This window comes from Phaethon aethereus, assembly GCF_964289735.1.
Source record: "Phaethon aethereus genome assembly, chromosome: 4".
Lineage (NCBI taxonomy): Eukaryota > Metazoa > Chordata > Aves > Phaethontiformes > Phaethontidae > Phaethon > Phaethon aethereus.
This window is the reverse complement of record NC_138578.1, coordinates 70,399,848-70,420,489: the sequence shown is the minus strand read 5'-3', so window position 1 is coordinate 70,420,489 and position 20,642 is coordinate 70,399,848. Positions and strand designations below refer to the sequence as shown.

The 20,642-nt window shown below is 42.3% G+C and overlaps 1 protein-coding gene across 2 annotated transcripts in view; it reads right to left on the bottom strand.

Annotated features, from left to right (window-relative positions):
• The window catches only part of SLC2A9 (solute carrier family 2 member 9), a gene marked incomplete at both ends in the record, with an annotated part of 112,427 nt that overhangs the window by 75,592 nt on the left and 16,193 nt on the right, over positions 1-20,642 (bottom strand). For both annotated transcript variants that reach the window (XM_081999737.1, XM_081999736.1), the window contains 2 exons: positions 13,555-13,700; positions 14,869-14,993. In XM_081999737.1, coding sequence (XP_081855863.1) covers positions 13,555-13,700; positions 14,869-14,993 — 271 coding nt within the window. The remainder of the gene's footprint in view (positions 1-13,554; positions 13,701-14,868; positions 14,994-20,642) is intronic.

Here is a 20,642-nt window from a genome sequence, read left to right as displayed (position 1 = left end):
AGAAAGCTTATCTTCTCAAGGTGGGCACTGTTTCAACTATCTATGAGAAAGCAGTCCTCGCTGATGATAAAATGTCATCCAAATGTTAGATGCTCTGCCATTAGGTCTGTTGTTCAGCAGTAAGTCTAGAACTAAATAAATATATGTATCTCCATAGTCTTCTTTCTTCTATAACCATACTTCCACTTCCATATTCAGCCAAATCCTCTCCTGCAGGATGCTCCCCCTCACAAATGAAAATCCGCAACATTTGATTATTACATATGGCAAATCAGCCATAGGTTATTCCTAAAACTTCAGGAACTGAAGTCTCACAGCAGAACTTTAATGGACCGAAACTCATTTGCAAATATGAAGACTCACAGCTGTTTTCCCATGCATTACTTAATGAGTTCTGTGCAGAAAAGGGATGAATAAATACCTTTGAGTCTGTCTGGAGGAACAAATAAAACACTGATTTATAATCTCCAGTAAATACATAATCTCAGCTGGTCCACAGTAGATACAAACAAAATACCGCATTTAACGTCTCCATTACAAATACATCAACACCCACCACATCCCACCAACAGGCTGGTGTAACAGAGCAGACCTCCTCTTACCATGGGTACTACTGAATTACGAATATGCAACAACCCAGAGGATCCCGGCAGCATTTTGGCACAAGGCCGTGCATCTCTAGCCCAGTGGCTGCACAGCCCCTTCCCTTGGCTGCATCAACTGTTGGGTGAGGTGACCTCCAAGCCCCTGATGAGCAATTCACAGCTTGTAATTAAGTGCAAGCGTCTCGATAAATGACATGGAAATAGCTTCAGCAATAAGAAAGTCCGCGCTTTACCTCACGTATTACTGCAAGGAGATGAAGGAAATTTCCCATCGCTAGGTAAAAAAGGAACCCAGTGAATACTTTAAAAAGGATTGCCATCTTCAAATTCACTATCTCAAGCAGCTGTTAAGGGCATGTCTGGTACCAGTCTGGAGGAAGTGCAGGCAGACTTCCATTCAGATACACATAATCAGTCCAGGCTCAGAAAGGCATACGAACACCTGCTGAAATCGGTGATTATCTCAATAAATGCTGAAAGGTTTTCTTGTTCTGTGTTTCTGTGTTTTTTCTTTTTGTTGTTGTTGGTGGTGGTGCTTGGTTTTTTTAAAAAAGATAGTATTTAGAAGTTCCTTTCTTTGCAAGGCTGTTTTCCTGAGCTATTCTAAGCAGATACCATGCCATTATGGATTTGAGCAGCCTTTTACAAGCACCAATGTATCTCTGGTATCCTATCCTAGCCGAAGTTTTAAAATACTCTTCTGGGAAGGTTCTAGCCTGTAAGTCAGAGTTTTGCATTGTACTACAATAATATAAAGAACCTTTTCTCCTGTGCTTTTAGAAACACCGTACAAGCTCAGCAGCCCAGAGGAATGAGGGTAACCTGGAGTCACCCTTTGCAAGTCTGTCTCAATGGCAGAGCATTTACCAGACTATTTGAAAACACCTCCTCAGACTTTTGCTCCAAACTTAGGTGACTCCTAATCAAAAAAACCCACAAATTGGAGACCAGAACTGATAAGACAAATTCCTACTTTATTTTTCCCTTGTCCTACACTCATTTTTGCTCTTAAGATCTTATTAAGAACTAGCAATTTATATACTACAATAGGCTCCACAAAGCAGCAAGTTTCTAAGGATATATTTTATGCTCACAGTAAAAAGAAAGTGTTTCCTGATGTTCAGCAGGAACCTCCTGTGTTTCAGTTAGTGTCTACTGCCTCTGGTCCTGTCACTGGGCACCACTGAAAACAGCGTGGCTCAGTCTTCTTTCCACCCTCCCTTCAGGTATTTATATACCTTGATAAGATCCTCCTGAGCTGAGTCTTCTCCAGGCTGAACAGCCCCAGCTCTCTCAGCCTTTCCTTACGGATAGATGATCCAGTCCCTTCATCATCTTAGCAGTCCCCCTCTGGACTCTCTCCAGTCTGTCCTTGTCTCCCTTGTACTGGGGAGCCCAGAACTGGACACAGCACTCCAGGTGGGGCCTCGCCTGTGCTGAGTAGACAGGAAGGAGCACGTCCCTGCTGGCAGGACTCCTCCTAATGCAGCCCAGGAATCCATTCGCCACCTTCGCCACAAGGGCACATTGCTGGCTCACGTTCATCTTGGTGTCCACCAAGACCCCAGGCCCTTTTCTGTCAAGTTGCTTTCCAGTTGGGTGTCCCCCAGCATATACTGGTGCCTGGGGTGGTTCCTCCCCAGATGCAGGACTTTGCACTTCTCTCTGTTGAACTTCATGACCTCATCACTGTCATCAACAGTTGCCATGACTTTGCTTCACTCTGTTGTATTTCTAGAACATAACTAGGCGGAACGAAGCTCTTGTGTTTTTCTATTCTATGACGTTTGAAACCATCACAAATAGGACACTTTGGGAATTAGAGTGATTCTGGAAAATGCTAAACTATTGGATGCTTTTGTCCTACTCTAATGGAAGTTAAAAACACCTTTTTGTATTCTGCTGTCCTGGTTTCAGCTGGGATAGAGTTAATTTTCTTCACAGAAGCTAGTATGAGACTATGTTTTGGATTTGGGATGAGAAAATGTTGATAATGTGCTGATGTTTTGAGTTGTTGCTAAGTAGTCAAGGATGGTCCAGCTTCTCCTGCTGACCTGCCAGCGAGCAGGCTGGGGGTGCATGGGAAGCTGGGAGGAGGCACAGCCAGGACAGCTGACCCAGGCTGGCCAAAGGGATATTCCATACCATATGACATCATGTTTGGTATATAAAGCTGGGACGAAGAAGAAGGAGGGGGTGGGGGACTTTCGGAGTAATGGCATCTGTCTTCGCAAGAGACCATTATGCATGATGCAGCCCTGCTTCCCTCAAGATGGCTGTACACCTGCCTGCCCATGGGAAGTGGTGAACGGATTCCTTGTTTTGCTTTGCTTGCGTGCACGGCTTTTGCTTTACCTGTTGAACTGCCTTTATCTCAACCCGTGAGTTTTCTCACTTTTATGATTCTCTCCCCCGTCCCACTGGGGGGGCAATGAGCGAGTGGCTGTTTCATGCTTAGTTGCTGGCTGGGGTTAAACCATGACATCTGTAAACAGCGTGCATCCATGAGGCATAAGCTGCTTTCATTTCCAAGGTACTTCACGCAGTTGCAAGTGTTCACCTGTCTCTTATTGCCACAAGAGCTCTTGGTTCTATATTCTGAAATAAATTCTCACTCATACCTTGAAAGATAAATATCTTTAACTATAGTCACTATCATGGCTCAAGAGAAAGCTGAACGTATAGAACAGAGCTCACAGAAGAATATGAGGAAACGGGTTAATTCATTACTTCGTGTTATCATGCTAATGTGTAAGATTAATTTCAAGAGCATCTCCAACAGACCATTTTGTCATTGGTGTCCACTTGCAGGCTGCAGGTCCCCAGAGCAATTCTGAGTTGCTTTCTTTTCTCACCTATAATTTACTGACAATTTTTACGGAATCCTTGAATCTGAGTCAAGAGTCTTAGGAAGAAGGATCAGTTAAAAAAATAGAAAAACAAGGGGAAAAACACAGTAAAAATGAAGGTTTGGCATGTAAAATCAAAGCTTAGTTTTCAGAACAGCCTTCAGCTGCACAAGCTGTATAACTACCTATTCGATCACTGCCTATTTTAGTGCAAGTGAAGGAGTACTTTTAAGAGAACTTGGTAAAGCAAAATAAAAAATTTCTATATAAACTTTTCTAAATACACAACTACCTATAAATTCAAATATGTCATTTGTAAGAGGTCTTGTAGAGAAAATTAGTTTGACATGCATTTACAGAAGTTGTTAGTTTGATTTTAAAAAATGAAAAGAAAAATAATAATCACAACTATTCTGTAGCAAGGTCCACCTGTGTAAAGGAGAACTAACTTGAAGGACTCATCATAGAGATCTTTCCTTACTAGACACATGTACAGTGTCTATGAAGTTCATTAGTCCTTTCCCAAATTTAGCTCATTTTGCTGTAGAAATTGATATTTATATCAACAACAAAATTTCTTTGCTAAAATAAACAGTTGTGGGGGGATGACAGTTTGGCCTGTATCCCCATGTATCACAGCCTTATTACCAGCTAACTCTTTTTAAGGTAATATCTAGCCAGATATGCATTAAAGCTGCTCAAATTCCTCAAAACAGTGGAATGTAAAACTGTAATTCAGATTGTTTCAATGACAAAGACAACATCCAATTAATAAAGTTTGTAACCATAACCACTTACACAACCGTTTTGCAACACGACAAATTCCAAATATATTTAAAGAAAGATCGAGGAAAATCTAGACAAAGACAGTGTGTCACTTAAAGACAAATTCTGAATCTTAGAATCATAGAAGCATAGAATCACAGAATCATTAAGGTTGGAAAAGACCTTTAAGATCATCAAGTCCAACTATCAACCCAACACCACCATGCCCACTAAACTATGTCACGAAGTGCCACGTCTACACATTTTTTGAACACCCTCAGTAATGGTGACTCCACCACTTCCCTGGGCAGCCTGTTCCAATGTTTGACCACTCTTTCAGTAAAGGAATTTTTCCTAAAATCCATCCTAATATCCAATCTAAACCTCCCCTGGCACAACTTGAGGTCATTTCCATCTCCTCAGATGAGGAACACGAGGGAGAACCAAGCACTGGTCTCAGGGAGAGCAGCAAGGAAGATGTAGCACGTGCCAGGTTAAGAAAAGAGCTGGACAGGAGCGCTTTGCCCCCATGAGCAGGTTGGAGCCATGGAAAAGCCCCGCACAGACCCATGGCCAGACGCACAGTTGAGCCCAGCAGCTGAGGCTGCTCTCGAGGCCACCAGGCGTGTTTACTGTCAGCTGTCGAGTGTCCATCCTGCCTTGCCGGAGCAGGAATGGTGGCGCCTGCGGGCAGAAAGCTGGGCGGAAGAGCGGAGAGGAGGAGAGGGGCTTTGAGGAAGGCTCCAACAAGCCTTCCTCGGGCAGCTATCAGCCCTGCTGCAAGGCTCTGCCAGCTCTGGTGTACTTTCTTCTCCGGTGTACTTTGTTTTGCATTGCTTTAAGTGTCTACCCAGCATGGGGTTACCCGTAAGATCTGCTGAGCCTTAACCCAGCCTCTTCTCCTCAAGGAGCCACTTCCCACCTCTGATCATTGCTGCTCCCTCCTGTACCTTGTATTGCTCAGTTACAGGGTGACCAAAACTACCTGCAACATTCAAGAGATGGACACATCACAAATTTTACAGTTTTTCTGCTTGATCTACATTGTTTTTTTTTTTCTGGCAACACCTACAGCAGCAATAGGGATTATTCAGAAAGCGTTGCCCTAATAAGTCTCAGGATGTATGCAAAGCAAGGTTTTTAGGATGACATACTATCCACTATGAAACAGTGCAATATAGTTAGACAAGCTTGTGGATGCACAACCCAGAAACACTTTAAGTGTATAAACCAGGATTCCTGAAGTAAACAAAATCTATTTTTCCATTGGCCTACCTATGGCAAACAGCTGTTCTGGTCAGAGGAGAAGCCAGAGCCAGCCAGGCACCGGAGGCAACTCCCGGGGAAACAACTCCAGCTCAGCAAAACCTTACAGACCATGGGAAACAGGGCTCAAAGCAGAAGTCTGAGGAAAAGACAGCAACAATTCCAGTTTTATCTGTCCTGAATACATACACACACTGTGAAACATTCCCCCCCCTTTCTCATATCTGTACACAGATGAAAGAGATACTGAGGCTCCATGTATAAAAAAAATTATGAATATAGTAACTACAGCGAATGTATTCGTAAACTAAATCGTCTACTATTTAAGGAAAGATTACAGCCCACCTTCATTAAACAAGCTGAAGCAATAGGAGACAGCCTGGTGGTCTACAACATTTAAATGATGTTACCATCCTAAGGAAAACCTTTGGAGCAGAACATTACGTGCAGGAGGAACTAGATGAGTTAGTTACAGAAGGATACCTGAGGATACAAGGAGTATGCCAGAATCAGGCCAGACAATATCCCCCCAAGACAGTAAATGTAAATTTGAACTTTCAAAACTGGAGTTGACAATGCATTGGCCTTTGCTTTGCAGGGAGCAATGTGTCAGAAAAATGGGCTGAGGGATTAAATTGCAGAATCACAGAAACAGAGAGAATGGAAACACCTGAAGGGCAGTGTTTGAAGAAGTGACAGGTCTGAAAGAGTTCCTCCTTCTCTTAATATCTGGTTTTTTCTTCAGTCACATATATGGAAAGCTGCACATGCTCTACAATCAGAAATGCCCCAAATTAAATAATCGTGTTGCTAGTAGCATAATTCAGTGCCCACATTACAGCAAATAACATGACTGCACCAAATTGTCATCTACAGTTGCCATGGCTTCCTGAAGAATTAAGGGCTCTGGCTTACAGAAGACTAAAAGAAGGTCCTAGCACATGAAACAGAGCACACTGCTCTCAGCAGTCAGGGTGGCGGAGAGACGCGGGCCACCAGCACGTAACATGGTTATCAGCCAGCTTTACCATCATGTAATTTCCCAGACCTCAAAGGAGACACAGTAGATGTGGTTTCCCACAGGTTATAACCTACAAGAATCAGAACCTTGAATAAAAAGCATTGCTGGGATTTATTGGATGGGGTGGAATTAAGACAGGGGAAAAACTGTAAGAAGCAGCAGAGGATCAGTGTGATGACAGCAGCTTTTCTCCTTCGGAATAATTACTTTTGGTAAGCATTGCTCACTAAAGGAACACCTTCCATAGACTTAATACTCTAAAAGTAGTACCCCTGGAGAAAAATAGAGTAAAAGCCTATATATTCCAAATCCAAAAGAATGCCCCTATTTAAATATTACAATCATTATTAGATTTTTTTGCATCTGCTCTTTTATACTATAATTTAAAAACTGGATGTAGTAGTGTTTGGCAAGTTCATGTCAATATGGTATGACACAGAAAAAAAAGTAAATGCACTTCTGGAGTATTTCAGCCAAAATATTTCCAGGAGAACCTGGTAATAAGGGAGTATTTAATATAATTGTATTTTTAAAAGTAACATGTCATCTGGGTTATCTGTATAATCTTGTTCTCTTGGGTTCAAATTTAAAAACAGAACTGGTACAAAGCAAGGCACCTAGGATCAGAAGGAGAGTGAAGAGCTTGTTTTACTAGAGGAAATGAAGTCGAACCTGAAACACAAAGATCACAAGTGATGGGGGGAAGAGAAAGGAAACATACTGGGGGGGGGGGGGGGGCGCGGGGAAAACAGAGAAAGACATTAAGGGATAAATAACGGTTGTCCAAAAGAATAATGAGAATAAGCTGACAGAACTGGCATGAAAAGGTATCAGAAGGAAATGAGAAGATTCTCAACCATCAGCCCTTCCAGTAGAAAGCTTGGGAAGGCTGAAGGAATAGGAAACAGCCAACCAGCCTTAAGACTGCCAAAGACAGCCTTAAGACACTGCCAAAGCTGACCATTGCCCCCCAGCACTAAACCTGGGCTGCCCACATGCCTCCTGCTTCACCTGGGCTGGTCTTCATAAATAAAAGATTGCTAAAAAATCACTTTGTGGCTGCTTAGCCTACTTGACACAAAAAGCAGTAAGGGCTTTCTGAATTGCCTCAAGTAATAGTGCTTCCAAAATACTTTTATCACAATTGCACATTTAAAGGAACACTGTTGCATTCGATAATGGAGGATTTATAAAAAGTTATTCTTGTAGCAGTATTGTTGTTGAGATTAAGCCACTCTATTCCCTCTGTAGTTCTTTCTTGCGTTAACACGGTGCAGTCAGTTCCTCTCCCTTCCCTCTATTTACTTAGCCACACAAGCAACGTTGCTGTCATGTCCTCTTAGAAGACAGGACCATGGCCATGCCTGCAGGCCTCCCCATGTCCACTCCTGTTCCTAAGAGTCTCTTCCAGCAAGGTGCCCAACTTGGTCTTTGACCCTCCTTTCTTCAAAACCATCACTGCTTAGATACTATGGTTAATAACCTCTAACAACAGAGCAACAAAAAAATACTACTGTGAGGTTTTACACCATGATCATTAAAAAGCTGAACATTGTTAGAGAGACTTAACAGAGGTGTTTTTCAACATTCTAGTGCAAGCAGTTGGCACACAACGGTGCTCAACGGCAACAAGCTCCTACTGATCACGACTTTCCTGTCTGTTTGTTTTAAACAATTTATGAATTTTACAAAGGTAGAATTATACCACAGATTGGCATATTACACAATGGCTTAAGTATAATGCAAATGACCTCAGGCTTCTGAGGAAAGCAAGAGTTTGCTTTACAGTTACAGCTGAAATCAATAAGACACCGTCAAGGCACAGCTGTCTCCAAAATACGGTGGCTGTGGATCAGGAATACTGGCCTCACTTCAAATGCAACAAAGATTTATCCAACAGAAGAAAAGGGAGAAAATATTAAATAATATGGGATTGATTGATAAGAAGCTTTTACATCATTAGTGAATAGAAGTCATGACATCAATCAGAGAGAAGCCTACAAGTAGAAAATAGCCTGCAAAAGTCTTGGACCTACTTTTGAATGTGAACAAAGTGACAGAAATTTGAGCAAGACATTTGCCAGGGAGGGGAGAGAGGAAAGTGTTGCAAGGACCAAAGAACGCAGGAGGAGGACACCATATTTACCACCTCCCAGCTTCAACAGAAGTGAACTCATCACATGTACCCTCTGCTGGAATGTCCTCTGGCAAGGACTGTTGTTCCTGGTGCAAAACTCTCACTGACTTCAGTGGGAACCACACGAAGCTAGGGAAGAAAATGCTGGCTTGACTGAAACCAACAGAAATTTTTATAAACTCTTCAAAGAAGGATAAGACTGCACTAGGAAATCATATTGTAAACAGCCTGAGATTTCTGCTCAGTGCTAAATTTTGTTAATATATAAAAAGGAAAATATACCCACAAACTCAGCCCATTTTCCAATTCAAGCTGGCTCCAATAATTTTGCTGAAAATGTTAATTCACACCAGCTAAAACTCTGTTCCTTTTATGTGCTGATGTTACCTATCTTGAAAAGTACTAATTCTACAGATGAAGCGTATTTCTTCTTAGATAAATTAATGGCTATCTTTAATGGTGCAATATTAATTAACTACACACTACAGCATGTTGTAGAAGCAGAAGCGCAACCTCCATAATTTGGTAGTGACAACAATTGAGAGGAAGGGAAGGGGAGATGAGAAATAAAAAGAGCAAGAGTGAGCTGAAACCAAGGATTAAGTATTTCCTATTCAAAATATCCCCAAAACCTAATAGGGAAATAAGAATTTGCATGACATCTCACCTTCGAAAGTGTATGCATGTTCCAAAAAAACATCAACCAACCCAAACAACCCCAAATCAAAAAAAAAAAACCCTACTATATAAGGGCTGACATATATTCCAAGCAGTTGAATCAGTGTCTTGACATTTAACACACTTGTTTGTAACAGACCAGCTTTCAAAGCAAGAGAAGGGACATCTGTAGAAGCCATAAAATGAAGGTCTGTGAAAGCCATTTTAAGCTTTTTCCTAAAATCTGTCCTTCACTAAAGAGTAAATTTTTGACCACGGGGTGGTTTACACGGCACCGGGCCTCCTCGCAGCAGATGGGGTGCAACTGACTCCAAGGGGCAAAAGGATTCTTGCTCATGAGCTGGCAGGCCTCATCGAGAGGGCTTTAAACTAGATTTGGAGGGGGGAGGGGATAAAACCAGGCTCACTAGAGTAGAGCCTAGGGGTGGCATGTCAGAGTTGAAATCGATAGCCCAGCTCAAGTTTATCTACACCAATGCACGTAGCATGGGCACCAAACAGGAGGAGCTGGAAGCCATTGTGCAGCAGGACAGCTGTGATGTAGTTGCCATCACAGAAACATGGTGGGATGCTTCTCATGACTGGAGTGCTGCAATGGAAGGCTATAAGCTCTTCCGAAGGGATAGGCAGGGAAGGAGAGGTGGTGGGGTGGCTCTGTATGTTAGAGAGTGTTTTGATTGCATAGAAATCAATGATTGTAAAGACCAAGTAGAGTGCTTATGGGTAAGGATGAGGGGGAAGGCCAATGAGGCAGATATCTTGCTGGGAGTCTGTTACAGACCACCCAACCAGGACGAACAGACAGATGAGACATTCTATAAGCGACTGGCAGAAATCTCACATTCGCTGGCCCTTGTTCTTGTGGGGGACTTCAATCTACCGGACATCTGTTGGAAGTGTAACACGGCAAAGAGGAAACAATCTGGGAGGTTCCTGGAGTGTGTGGAGGATAACTTCCTGACACAGCTGGTGAGTGAGCCCACCAGGGGAGGTGCCTTGCTGGACCTGCTGTTTACAGAGAAGGACTGGTGAGAGATGTGGTGGTCGGAGGCCCTCTCGGGCTTAGCAACCACGACATGATAGAATTCTCAGTTGTGAGCGAAGTAAGGAGAGGGGTCAGCAAAACTGCTACCGTGGACTTCCGGAGGGCAGACTTTGGCCTGTTCAGGTCACTGGTTGAGAGAGTCCCTTGGGAGACAGTCCTGAAGGACAAAGGGGTCCAGGAAGGCTGGACAGTCTTCAAGAAGGAAATCTTAAAGGTGTAGGAGCAAACGGTCCCCATGTGCCGTAAGAAGAGCTGGCGGGGAAGGCGACTGGCCTGGCTGAACAGGGAGATTTTGCTGGGACTCAAGCAAAAGAGGAGAGTTTATCACCTCTGGAAGAAGGGGCAGGCAACTCACGAAGAGTACAAGGATCTTGTTAGGTCAAGCAGGGACAAAATTAGAAAGGCAAAAGCCCAGCTAGAGCTTAGTCTGGCCACAGCTGCAAAGGATAATAAAAAATGCTTCAACAAATATATTAACAACAAGAAGAGAGGCAAGGAGAATCTCCATCCCCTACTAGATATGGCGGGGAACATTGTCTCCAAGGACGAGGACAAGGTTGACATACTTAATGCCTTCTTTGCCTCAGTCTTTAATAGCCAGTCCAGGTATCCGCAGGGTATTCAGCCCCCTGAGCTGGAAGATGGGGATGGAGAGTACAATAACCCGCCCATAATCCAGAAGGAAGCAGTTAAGGACATGTTAAACCACCTGGACACCCACAAGTCTATGGGGCCTGATGGGATCCACCCGAGAGTACTGAGAGAGCTGGCGGAGGAGCTTGCCAAGCCACTCTCCATCGTTTATCAGCAGTCCTGGTTAACAGGGAAGATCCCAGAAGACTGGAGGCTTGCCAATGTGATGCCCGTCTACAAGAAAGGCTGGAAGGAGGATCCTGGGAACTACAGGCTTGTCAGCCTGACCTCTGTACCAGGGAAGATCATTGAGCGGTTTGTCTTGAGAGTGCTCACAGGGCATGTGCAGGACAACCAAGGGATCAGGCCCAGCCAGCAAGGGTTCATGAAAGGGAGGTCCTGCTTGACCAACCTGATCTCCTTCTATGACCAGGTGACCCGCCTAGTGGATGAGGGAAAGGCTGTGGATGTTGTCTACCTGGACTTTAGTAAAGCCTTTGACAGCGTCTCCCACAGCATTCTCCTGGAGAAACTGGCGGCTTGGACAGGTTTACTCTTCACTGGGTGAGGAACTGGGTGGATGGCCGAGCCCAGAGAGTTGTGGTGAACGGCGTTAAATCCGGCTGGTGGCCGGTCACAAGCGGTGTTCCCCAGGGCTCGGTTCTGGGGCCGGTCTTGTTTAATATCTTTATTGATGATCTGGATGAGGGGATCGAGTGCTCCCTCAGTAAGTTTGCAGATGACACCAAGTTGGGTGGGAGTGTTGATCTGCTGGAGGGTAGGAGGGTTCTGCAGAGGGATCTGGACAGGCTGGATCGATGGGCAGAGGTCAACTCTATGAAGTTTAATAAGGCCAAGTGCAGGGTTCTGCACTTCGGCCACAACAACCCCATGCAACGCTACAGGCTTGGGGAGGAGTGGCTGGAGAGCTGCCCGGCGGAAAGGGACCTGGGGGTGCTGGTTGACAGGCGGGTGAACATGAGCCGGCAGTGTGCCCAGGTGGCCAAGAAGGCCAACAGCATCCTGGCCTGTATCAGAAATAGTGTGGCCAGCCAGGACCAGGGAAGTGATTGTGCCCCTGTACTCGGCACTGGTGAGGCCGCACCTTGAATCCTGCATTCAGTTTTGGGCCCCTCACTACAAGAAGGATGCTGAGGTGCTGGAGCGTGTCCAGAGAAGGGCAACGAAGCTGGTGAGGGGTCTGGAGCACAAGTCTTATGAGGAGCGCCTGAGGGAACTGGGGTTGTTTAGTCTGGAGAAGAGGAGGCTGAGGGGAGACTTTATCGCTCTCTACAACTACCTGAAAGGGGGTTGTGGCGATGAGGGTGTTGGTCTCTTCTCCCAAGTAACCAGTGATAGGACAAGAGGAAATGGCCTCAAGTTACACCAGGGGAGGTTTAGATTGGATATTAGGAAAAATTTCTTCACTGAGAGGGTGGTCAAGCATTGGAACAGGCTGCCCAGGGAGGTGGTGGAGTCGCCATCTCTGGAGGTGTTCAAAAAACGTGTGGATGTGGCGCCTCAGGACATGGTTTAGGGATTATGGTGGTGCAGGATTAATGGTTGGACTTGATGATCTTGAAGGTCCTTTCCAACCTTAGTGATTCTGTGATTCTGTGAAACTGAATCAAACCACTTCCCTTCAGGAGAGCTGAACAGGATAAGTGAGCCCAAGGATAAAGGGACAGAATAGGAGAGCTGGTCAGAGAAAAATAAAAGTGTCAGGGAGGATGGTACTGTGTATTTACAGAGGGGCTGAATTTGGATGGACACCGGAGGACAAGCTCTCTTCACTTTTCAACTGTTTACTACTTTTGGTGGCTGTCGGAAGGGATTCTTCGTTCAGGTTTCATTGCGAGAGAATTGCTGCAGATGTTTCCTCCACAATGCCTTGAAGACTCATCTCTGGATGAAAAGTGTTTCCAAGTGCCAGCCTGAATAAACCTCATCTTCATTTATTCTGAGTAACAATGACATCCAGTGGCCACCAAGTTAATCTCAGCTTTACAACAGCAAGATAACCTCTTAAAACACAATAGATAATCTCTTTCCATAAAGGTATGTATCAGCTCTGCTCTTCCACCTCCTAGGCTAAAAGTAGGAGTGCATTACAAGGAACATTATAATCATTGAGCAAGAGTCTTCCTATGCAGGTCCTCATACGAACTCTAACCAAGCCTTTTTCAGCTCTACCTCACACTGGAAAAATACAAATGAAAACTGCAAAAACTCTTAAGCACTTCCATAGTACTCAAAGAAACTGGAAATCAGCAAAAATAAATGTACAAGAAAGCAGGGGGTGAGTGTGGGGGAACCTGCATAAGCGCACACACACAAGATGCTCAATCTGTTAAAACCGCTTGCCACATCTACCAAACTCAGTCACACGTACATGCTTTTAAAAGCCATGGAAGAAACCACTTCTCAAAGTGCTTCAAAACAAAAAAACAATGTTTCTATTTTCCACTTTTGTAAGGAACTCAGTCAAAATACGAAAATATAACACTGTAAGCATGCTTGTGTTCTTTCACAGAAAACATCTGTTAAATACTTACTTGCCCAAATATTTCTGGCAGCCCCAAAACCTGACCAGTGAAAACTCCAATACAGATGAAAATGGCTGTGACTTGACCCAATGAACCACGGATTTCCTTAGGAGATATTTCACTCAAATACATGGGAAGGGCACTCAGAGAAATGCCTACAAAGGAAGGAAAAAACATATATTAAGTTAAATTGCCTTTTCATTATGTCAGGTACGAAACAAACATCTATTGAAAGGAGTCTCAGTGCTCATCTGCTCACAAGAGTGGCATAAAAACATGCAAGGAACATGATTATATCTATCCACAGATAATATGAATTATCTTCTCTGCATGTCTAATTACTCTTGCACCATTTAATAACCATGGGATTATCTGTTACATATCTACAGGGATGTGTGTAAGCTGCTAATAGAACCAAAGGTATTAGTGATGAGAAGCACCAAAGGTTACTCAGAGATGAGAATGACCAGGAGAACAGATTTTATGTTTTAAATTTGCTTATCCCAAAGCAAGCAAAATCACGTTACCACTGGTGCAGGTAAGAAAAAAAACCCCAATGCATCGGGCAGAGAGAGGACATTGTCAGGTGAAATATTTTTACTGTAAATGGTATTAGCAGATGTTCCTCTCAATACAGGTTTACAGCTGCAATGAACTCTTAATAGCAGGCGTAAAATAAAGGCGAGAATGCTGCTCAAAGCCAGAAGAAAACAAAGCATCTTCCATTGTTTAGAGTCTCATAATTACACTGAGAGGGTAAAACCATCTTAATTCATCAAGACTGTCTCCACATTAGGTAAATATTTCTCATCATCTAGCGATCTGTGACGTTGCTGAGAATCTCTGTGCTAGCTGCAAGACTATTACGTTGCAGCAGTGCCTCCATGATCTACTTTTAAACTGGGAAGATCATGCTGCTACGAGGAAATGATGATGTATCAAACCTTCCACTTAATCCTACTGACATTAGCATGGGATCCAACAACTTCTAAACACAAAGTAGCAAGCAGCTCAAATAAATAGACTACACTCTCCTAACCTAACAGATTTTCACTGCATGAAGACAGATATGCTCTACGGGGGCTACGGGGAAGGAAGGGAGAGGAATATCCAGGGTGGACAGCAGAGGCTAGCATCCATTCCAGTGTCTACTCCAAACCAACTGATCCTATGACCCTTTTTCTGTTGGTTTGCCCCAGTGAAATCACTGTGGCTAGTCCCTGAAACACCTCATTAATGTAAAGAAAGATCTAACTGGAGAAGAGGAGAAAGATTATGCATTGCGCACACATTTCAGATAGGTACAGCATGATAAAAGCTTACCTGCATCAACACCCATTAGAATGCGGCCCAATATAAGCATTTCAAATGATCCCGACAACAAGGAGAGGGACATCAACAATGCAGCTGTCACTGCAAACACATTATTGAGCAGCAACGTACATTTCCTAAAAGGGAGAGATAATTTATGTGAGAACCAGAATCATGACAGTTACATCTAGTCATATTCAAAGCCTGCTAGGCTATTATTCTTAAATATCCATAAATAAAAACAAAAAGTGCCTAACAAACACTGCCTCTTGCATGTTGCATAGGGTTTCAAAACACAACACTATACCCAAATGGATACAGTTCTAAACCTATGCCACACCTTTAAAATAAAATATATCACAGTAAACTAAAGAGCTGTACTTCAAGGCATGGCAATTACCCATCCTACAGATCCTAAGAACCCAAGTCGAGTCAGCCTGAGAGTCTGTATATGAATATAAACAAGCACACTCTGGGTAAGCGTATGTATGCAGGAACCAGAAAATATACTTCAAATAGCAATAAGCTGATATAACTATAGGCATTTTTATGCTACATACAGTTTCTTGCCATTTTGAGAACTTCCCAACACTTGACATGTTTATGTCATAATTCATCCTTAAACCCAATTTCAAAACATCTCAATTTCTCATTCACACTATACCAACAGCTGTATTTCTTACAGTTTTCATCTTACAGAACTTTCTGCTCAAGTTTGAGGAACTCATTAATTCAACAGTGACTTCTAAGTCTCATAACTTCTTCAGAAAGAAATAATTTACAAAAGAAATGATATGTAGGATTTCACGGGCCTTTGACAGTCAGATTCAAATACTGACATCCAAGGTCTCATTTCCTGAACACATGGAAGAAGAGTGGTTAAAGATATAAGATCAATAGCTCTGCTGCAATGATTCTCTATTGAAAGATGAAGTAGAAAACCCATCCTGAACACAAAGAATCACCGCTACCTTACATCTCTCCACAAATATGGATTTAAGTGGCTTTTTTGCTAAATTACAGCCTGTAGGTGAATTGCTGGAGAAGCCATTATCATCAGGTTCAGCCTTGTGAGTGACTGAAAAAGTTTCTTATGATTCCCAGGCAGAGTCAAAGCCAGGGTTGGGATATCTGCTGGAGATGTGGTGGTCTCTCTACAGCACATCACAATGAGATAGCTACTTTGCATTCCTTATGATCTAACACGAGACAAAACATCATAATTTTTACAATTACATGGCAAGAGAATTACCATACCCTATGTTTTCCACTGGTGAGTCACCTCACTTAGTTATATACAGTAAAGCAACGGAGCTTTACCAGTCACATAATTAAGCACAGTCTTGTTTTGGCTCTAGAGGTACAACTCAACACTGAAGCCTCCAATCCCACTCACAACAACATAGGAAGTAAACAACTGATTTGAAAACAAATTTACCTGGAGATAAACATCACTGATGATATAAATGATGAGGATTCCATTAACTTTGGCAGTAAATGACACAGGCTGAGAATATATTGATTTTATTAAAAAGCTGAAGTGGTACTAAATTTGTAAGTATTCTCAATGAATTTTCAATCTCTATATATTGTAATTTCCATGCAAAAGAAAAGCAATGACCAGAAAGGCTGTCTACCCTTTTCTTTTCCAAAGCAGGTAAACTGACCCAGCAGTTCTCATTCTTCTGAAGTTCAACACATAGGTACCAATGGGAAATCTCCCACCCATTGAACCAGTCATCCAACTTGTTACAACGGTTCAATAAATTTTTGATAGGAAATATTTTTAATACTTGTATTTTTAATTGCTTTTCCTGCTTTCTAGTGATTTTTGAGCATTGTTTGAATGAGTAACGTTGTTTGAAGATCAAACAATGAGTTACAGCTCATTTAAAGTATATGTTTATACAACATACCTGTCAAATGTGATGACTTTCCCATTTGAAACAGATCTTTCAGCTGGATATAATTTGAGCAGGCTAAAGTGATATAAATAAAGCCAGCAATGGAAACAAAATGTTCATTCAGGTCAGACCAGTGCTACATGTTCATCTGATGTTACTACTTTCTTCTTCTTTAATTTAAATAAAACATACAAAATATTTATATTTTTAGAAAAAATTGGCCAGTGACCCTTTATTCTATGCAGCAAAGAACAGAAAAGCAGAGTCTAACCAACCAAGATAAAAAGAAAGGATTTTGTCTTTGCCAGATTGAAAAAAAATGAAAACAAGAAACTAATATACTGTTTAGAGTCTTACTATATAAAGCAGGTAAATTTTTGGTAATGAAAACAACTGTGCTGGGTGTCTGTGGCAAGGTTTTGGAAGTGAAGGGGCTGCAGGGGTGGCTTCTGTGAGGAGATGCAATGAGGGAGTAACAAGGTCAGTGGAGGAGAAGGTGCTCCAGTACTGAGCAGGTACATCCTCAGAGGGACTGTGGCGCATGGAGAATCCATGCTGGAGCACAGGAGAAGACTAAGAAGTAGGGAGTGGCAGACAGAAGTTGCTACACACTGACCCTGACCCCCTGCACTACCTGTTCTCCCACTGAAGGGACTGAGTGTGACTTGCCGTGGTACCAAGGAGGAGGAGAGGAGCCTGGAATGATGTTCAGCCTGGGAAAGTGGAGGAAAGGTGTCCTAATGTTTGTCTTGTTTCCCAATACCTGATCAGTAATTAAATATTTATGCTAGCTGGCAATAAATTAAGTTAAATTACCCAAGTTGAGCCTGTTTTGCCCGTGACAGTAACTGATAAGTGTTTTCCCTTTCTTTAGTTTGACCCATGAGTCTTCTCGCTCCTGTCTCTCCTCTTTCTTCCCAGTCCCCCCATCCCACTTGGGGGTGGGGAGTGACAAGCAGCTGGGTGGGGGCTTGGCTGTCAGCTGGGGCCAAGCCACCACAAATATAAACACTAGGAACAACTTCTCATCGCAGCTTCAAAGAAAAAAATACAGCAAAACTCTTGAAACTCCCCATGCTGTCTGAGTTTACTTCCAGACAGGTCATATTACATTCAAAATTGCTACAATCATAAAACGCCCTATGCTTTCCTGGTCACAGAGGCCAAAACTGTACTACCTTCACAACAAGGCACAGGAAAAAAGAAACAAATGAAAACCCCACAACAAACCACTGCTTGTATAGCTCTAATATAGGTGATATAAAGATACCACGCTTTATAAAGCACCGCAGCACTTTCCCTTGGGAAAGTCCAACCAATCTTGTCAGATAACTGTGCTTACCACACTTCCAAAGTGTGCAAACTTTGACACTAAGCCACCATAAGAAAAGACACACACTAATGTGTCAGTCAGCCTAATAATTTCTCTCACATCCCAAATCACAAACTGATCAAGCAATCGTCTAAACAGTACATGAAACCTATGGAAGTATAAATAACATACCTAGTTCTCACATAGTGCATTTCATTTTTCAGTCTTGCTGAACGTTATAGAGCACCTCAATATCCCTATTTCTGTAACTGGGTAAACAGAGGAATAGATAGTGAAGTGGACTCAACCTAAAGCTAACATTCAAAACAGTGCCAGACCTGGGAAAGGGAACCTGGACTCAAGTTCCAATCCAGAGCTCCACACACTTCTGCTGCAGTTATTGCACTAAAAATACTAGACTAGCATTCATTTAGATATGAAGATTTTTGTTCCGTTCAAATAATTCAGAATTTTCTTCAGCCAAAAGAAATAAAGCATTTATGCATTCCAAAAGGAAGATGGTTTAAAAAACTTCTGACTGAGTGCAGAGCATTTGTTGCAAGCAGCTACCTCCTAAGCCAAACAGTAAGTTTTGCAACTTAGTGCCAAAACTGGTTCTCTCTAAGACTGACTATTTGTGCTGCTGCAGGAATGTAACTTCCAATCCTGTACTCAATTTGAAGTAGTCCTGAGAGAAAAGCCATTTGCTCAGCAGAAATCAATTTCTACAAGCATTCCAGCTGAGACACGCAGCTCACCCATCAGCTAGACACAAATAGAGCTAAGCTTTAAGGATTTTTGCTGACTTTTTCTTTTTTAGGTATTTTGGATATCGAAAACACTCAAGAATCTCTTCCTCAGAATTATCCTTGGCTTTTTGCAAAATCACATATGATTAATCTCTTTTGAATTCAAGGCTGTCATTTGCTCTCATGATATTGGATAGTTCCAGAGGCCAGAACAGAATCCTAGTGACAACACTGACAGCCCTCCACGGCTGCAATAACTGTAATTAAGGAGCTGAATTAATAGTCTTTTTGTCTAAAACTTGAAACTAGGAAAGTGATAGTGTCAAAATTTCATCAAAAATGTATTGGTGTCTCAAAATTCAGTAATAAGACAGACTCTAGAAGCTCCACTTGCGAGCAAATTCGATACCTTATACAAAAAGTATAGTAAGGAAATTAGATGTTTAAATAACAAGCTGTGTGTTCTTTAAGCTAGATGATTAAATAAAAGTCAGTAATGGATCACTTGATCACCATTTCAACTACAGTAGGTGACTTCAGAATAACAAAATGGTAGCATTACTAAGATAATCCAGATGAAGTCTCTTAACCGCTTCATACTCAAAATGGTTCTCTGTGCCAGAGGGAAGGCCTTGTCCCTCTCCTGCAAACGCCTCCCTCGCAGCAGCCTAGGCAATCCGCTGAGCGTATCGCTCTGGGTGTTCAGGATCCACAACTGCAGCTGCTCGTCAGCAGAAGAGAACATTAATTCTGAAGTGCCAAAGCCACATTCGAACATGGGACTTATGTTTGTGCGGATGAAGGCTCTGAAAAAATTACTCTACACCTCTGTTGAAGCGTGTAGGATCTAGGAATCTGGTAATTTGAAAATTGTGTTATTAACCTTACAGCAATATGATTCAAGAGTGCTCTTTTTGAAGTCATACATTACTTCTGACTAATGCTTTTGATCCCCCTTAGTTCATTATTTTGTGTCAGTGTAAACGGAGCTCCGCTTCATCATACATACAATCCTCCAACCTACACTTGAATTATTTAACACCAAAGTATTTTATTGTTCTGTCAACATTTTATAATGTGCTCTTCAATTACCATACCGATACGTCAGTCTGGTTTCCTAGACCAGACGAACACACTGCAGCGTGAACAGCAAACTCAAGAACCACACTTTGATGAGCAGCCTTTATCCAGTGTCCCTGAGAGACGAAATACCTTCCCATCTCTCATCAAGTACTCGTACACCGTATCTACGAGAGCGCTGTTTTCACAGTTTAACAGGAATAAACTTAATAAACAGGGGCAGAGTCTGCAAGATTTAAAGCTCTGGCCTGGAAATATGATCTGCTCCCGTCAAAGAGGTATTCCTATGACTGAGATCAGCCACTACTTTAAAACAAACCTGCACAGAAACCTGTTCTACTCTTCATCAAAAATTCAAGCCTTCTTATGGACCCATTTTTTACTTCACTTTTTAATGAAGTAAAGAGTCGGTGACAATTCTGAGAATGAATCAGTCTGAGTCAGGCATAGTTTCACATATTTAAGAAGTGTGTAAAAGCCAAATTGATGATTTGGCAGAAGAAACTGCAAATCTAAAAAAAATGATGTGACTATGAAAAATATTTAAGAATTGAAAAATGGTAAAGTGAAGGGACAGAATAAATTAATGAAGAATGGATAATATATTTACAGAGCAGAGAATAATCACCTGCTGTATGCATGAAATGGAAGAACCTGAAACCATACCCTTTGAGGTGAAAACCAGGATGTGGAATAGTTAGGAGAGTGACAAACTAGCCTAGGAGAGTACAATCTAAATTG